At 38.8% G+C, this 3,538-nt stretch overlaps 1 protein-coding gene across 1 annotated transcript; it reads left to right on the forward strand.

Annotated features, from left to right (window-relative positions):
• Positions 1 to 899: 899 nt before the first annotated feature.
• On the forward strand, positions 900 to 3,076 carry LOC129726570 (annexin B10-like). Its single transcript, XM_055683431.1, has 4 exons — positions 900 to 1,418; positions 1,494 to 1,670; positions 1,728 to 2,441; positions 2,503 to 3,076. Exons 1-4 carry the CDS (start codon positions 1,401 to 1,403, stop codon positions 2,557 to 2,559), a joined length of 966 nt encoding a protein of 321 aa, XP_055539406.1. The 5' UTR covers positions 900 to 1,400; the 3' UTR covers positions 2,560 to 3,076.
• The last annotated feature ends 462 nt before the right edge of the window (positions 3,077 to 3,538 follow it).

Below are 3,538 nucleotides of genomic sequence, written 5' to 3' on the forward strand. Positions count from 1 at the left end.
CAGAAACAAACGTTGAAAGTTCCTTTTTGAATATATTAAATTCAGAAAAAATAGTTACCACAATAGGTGGAACTTTCTCCTTTTTTAAAGATTTTATATTTTGTATAGTTTCATTATTAATAACTTCCATTTCACCAGCTTCTTGCTCAGGCAAAATATCAAAAGGATTGTCACTACAGACACTCGATGTGTCAGAAAGAGATGCCTCTCTTTTCCTCCCCGCAGCGATGCGAGGTTTCTTTTTCCGTCCAGCCATTTCAGGTGATACGAAAAAAGTTAAAACAAATGTTAAATTCAAAAGTAGGTAGTCTTGAGAAAGACTGATGTGAAATAACTTCCAGGTAATCTTTAAAAGACACACTGACAAAACACAAACTTTGAAGCTATAGGCAGTCAAAGACCAGTCCACAAGCAACCGAAAAAACGTCTGATCTGTAGGACAGTTCAAGACGCACTGACTCGTGTATTGTTATTTTGCGAATTAAGCAGAGCTGAACAATTTGCGTCTAATCGAGACGAAAGCAAAACAACGAATGCCCTATGTGCTTCAGTTTATCACATATGTTTTTCAATTGTGTGCGCCTTAGAAGGCATTATAACTGTTTACATTTATTACAAGGTAATTATTGATGAATATGTGGTGTCGTTTATTGGTCGTGGCGGTTTTCTAGCCAGTAATAAAACTGTACTGTACCCAAAAAATGAGTAATGTCGTACTCAAATTTTGAGTAATAATGACTCATTTTTAAAGACGCCTAGTATTACTCAGTTTTGAGTATTTGTGGAGTTACTCAATTTTAGAGTTGTTACACTTTTTACGAAAATGCATTAAATGTTACTCATTTTAGAGTTATTATTTACGTGCGTGTGCCAGATGTGCAATGTGTATATTTATCTGCAAAACGCCGACTTTTAGAGTCGTTGTGCAGATTTTATTGATTCGCAGATATTTGCAAACTTTTCATAGTTTCTGCAGATTTTTGTCAGAGTCTTTCTTTCTCGCAGACTTTCTCAAAATGTGTGTAGTTTTCTTCTTGTTTTAGCCTACGCGAGTGAAATTTGTTCGAATCGCGGATAGATATTTTTCAGTTTACACTTGGCATCTCCGGCTTCTCTGCTTACACTCTCAAATCTGATCTGATGATTTGGTGGGTAATTTCGCCAGGTTTTGAGAAACATTATTGATAAACCCTGCAACAAATTTATTGTTGCATACACAAAGAAATAGAGAGTGACACACCAGACAAAACTTCGCTTCCTCAGTTGTTTTCAGCAAGCGTTGGAGATTGCTCTTTTCTATCGTTATCGTGTTTTGTTTGCAATCTAGCGTTGAAAGGGTTGAGATTTGGTTCGTACATCACATTTCAGACTTTATTCGGTTCCGTCGCTATTTTTCGAAAATGTCTTGGTATTATACTGTAAGTAAACTAACGCCCATTCTATGAAACAACATATTCTAAAACGCAATGATTTCTCTATCTACAATGCGACAGCCTCGCCCTACAGTGATTGCGGCTGAAGATTTTGATGCCTCTGCCGACGCGGCAGCTTTACGGAAGGCAATGAAAGGTTTTGGTACTGATGAGCAGGCCATTATCGACGTACTATGCGCTAGAAGCAATCAACAACGACAGGAGATTTCCGAAGCGTTTACTCGCGAGTTGGGACGGGTAAGCATCTGACTGCACGCTACTGAATGATGATTCCAGAGATGTCCACCTTTACAGGATTTAATTGATGATTTGAAATCGGAATTGGGGGGTAAATTTGAAGATGTTATCGTTGGACTTATGTTACCACCAGCAAAGTATCTCTGCAAGCAACTCCATAAAGCGATGGATGGAATCGGTACTAACGAGAAAACACTGATCGAAATTTTGTGCTCATTGAATAATGAGCAAGTTAAGGAAGTGGTTGACTGCTATGAAGAGCTATACGATCGCCCGTTGGCTGAACACTTGTGCAGCGAAACATCCGGTAGTTTCCGTCGCTTACTGACAATGGTTATTGTGGGATCTCGTGATCCCCAGGGAACGGTAGATCCTGATTTAGCCGTCGAGCAAGCTAATCAGCTATACAATGCTGGTGAAGGAAAGCTAGGCACAGATGAAGAAGTGTTCTACAAAATTCTAGCCCATGCCAGCTTTGATCAGCTGGAATTGGTGTTCGAAGAGTACAAAAGCCTAACAGGGCGCACCATTGAGCAAGCCTTGAAGGCTGAATTAAGTGGCGAATTGTATGAGGCTCTTAGCGCCATTGTCGAATGCGTACAGATGGCACCCCATTTCTTTGCTAAACGCCTACACAAAGCTATGGACGGCGTAGGAACCGATGATGCGACGCTCATTCGTATCATTGTAGGCCGTTCGGAAATCGATTTGCAAAACATTAAGGACGAGTTTGAGCAAATGTACAACAAATCGCTTCACAGCGTTGTCAAGGTATGTTCGTATCAATTTCCTTCTCAACATAAACAAATAATGATGCTTATGTTTATTATAGGATGAAACCTCGGGCGACTACAAGCGAGCTCTATTAGCTCTCATTGGTCAAGCTTAATTTATCGAAAAAGAAGTTTGTTTTAATCTGCGCCGCCAACATCAGTTTTACTGTGTGCAACTAGCATTATATAGTCGCTGGTGTGCTAATATATTTCATAGCACATCGAAGTTTTTTACACCATTTTTCTCAAGCATAGCAAACCAGCATCGTTGCGCCTATTTATTACGCATCTAAATGGATAATCCAAACAACACGCCCATCGAACATAGTTGCAACCAAATCGAAAATCATACCAGATGCCTTGAATCTCTTCAAAATGGATATAAAACGTCGGAATTTTTGTGTTTTTGTTTAGGCTGTAAGCTACACACTGCAGGTATATGTCGTTTTTGTCGACCGATCTTTATGTGTGCCAATGCAGAACGAAAAATTACTACTATGGTGACTAATATATATGTAAATGCCACTTAAATATACTGACGCTCCAAGCATAACTGTCCCAGCGTCCATAAGGTTTGCACAGAATATGGGACAGTTATGCTTGGAGCGGCAGTATAGTCGTATACAGATTGAACCACTTTTGTTTGTGTTCTGGTTGTGATGACACGTGTCCCTTCTACATGTAGCGCTGAAGTATTTGTAGCGTAGCAGATGAAAACTTGCTGCACACTCAGAAGTACTAACCAGTTTTCGATACACGCATTTCAATCATAACATGGAATTTCGATTCGGTATGTTTCCTGTTTTGCCTACTATGACCCAATTGATAACATACTATTCGAGTGGAAAATACGAAAGAAGTTTTACCCTCTCGGCGAATATACTTAACGGAACAGTGTTTTGCTGATTTACGTCTAATTTCTATCTTGTATTTAATAAGATATGCATAATTTTATATGAAAAATTCACTTAATTTTCAACGTAACTTTCTCCAAGATTTTTCACATATTCTATCAGTTACTCAACTCTTTAATGATGTACCTATTTTAAGACTCATTAGGATATTGGGTGTCGTAATGATAGACATTTTAAAGCG

Source organism: Wyeomyia smithii, chromosome 1 (genome assembly GCF_029784165.1).
Source record: "Wyeomyia smithii strain HCP4-BCI-WySm-NY-G18 chromosome 1, ASM2978416v1, whole genome shotgun sequence".
In the NCBI taxonomy this organism is placed as follows: domain Eukaryota; kingdom Metazoa; phylum Arthropoda; class Insecta; order Diptera; family Culicidae; genus Wyeomyia; species Wyeomyia smithii.

Bases quoted from the DNA above. Each gene is read 5' to 3' on its own strand.
- LOC129726570 (XM_055683431.1), top strand. The intron at 1,671-1,727 runs GTAAGCATCTGA...CCACCTTTACAG, and splicing joins TTACTCGCGAGTTGGGACGG to GATTTAATTGATGATTTGAA. The intron at 2,442-2,502 runs GTATGTTCGTAT...TGTTTATTATAG, and splicing joins CGCTTCACAGCGTTGTCAAG to GATGAAACCTCGGGCGACTA.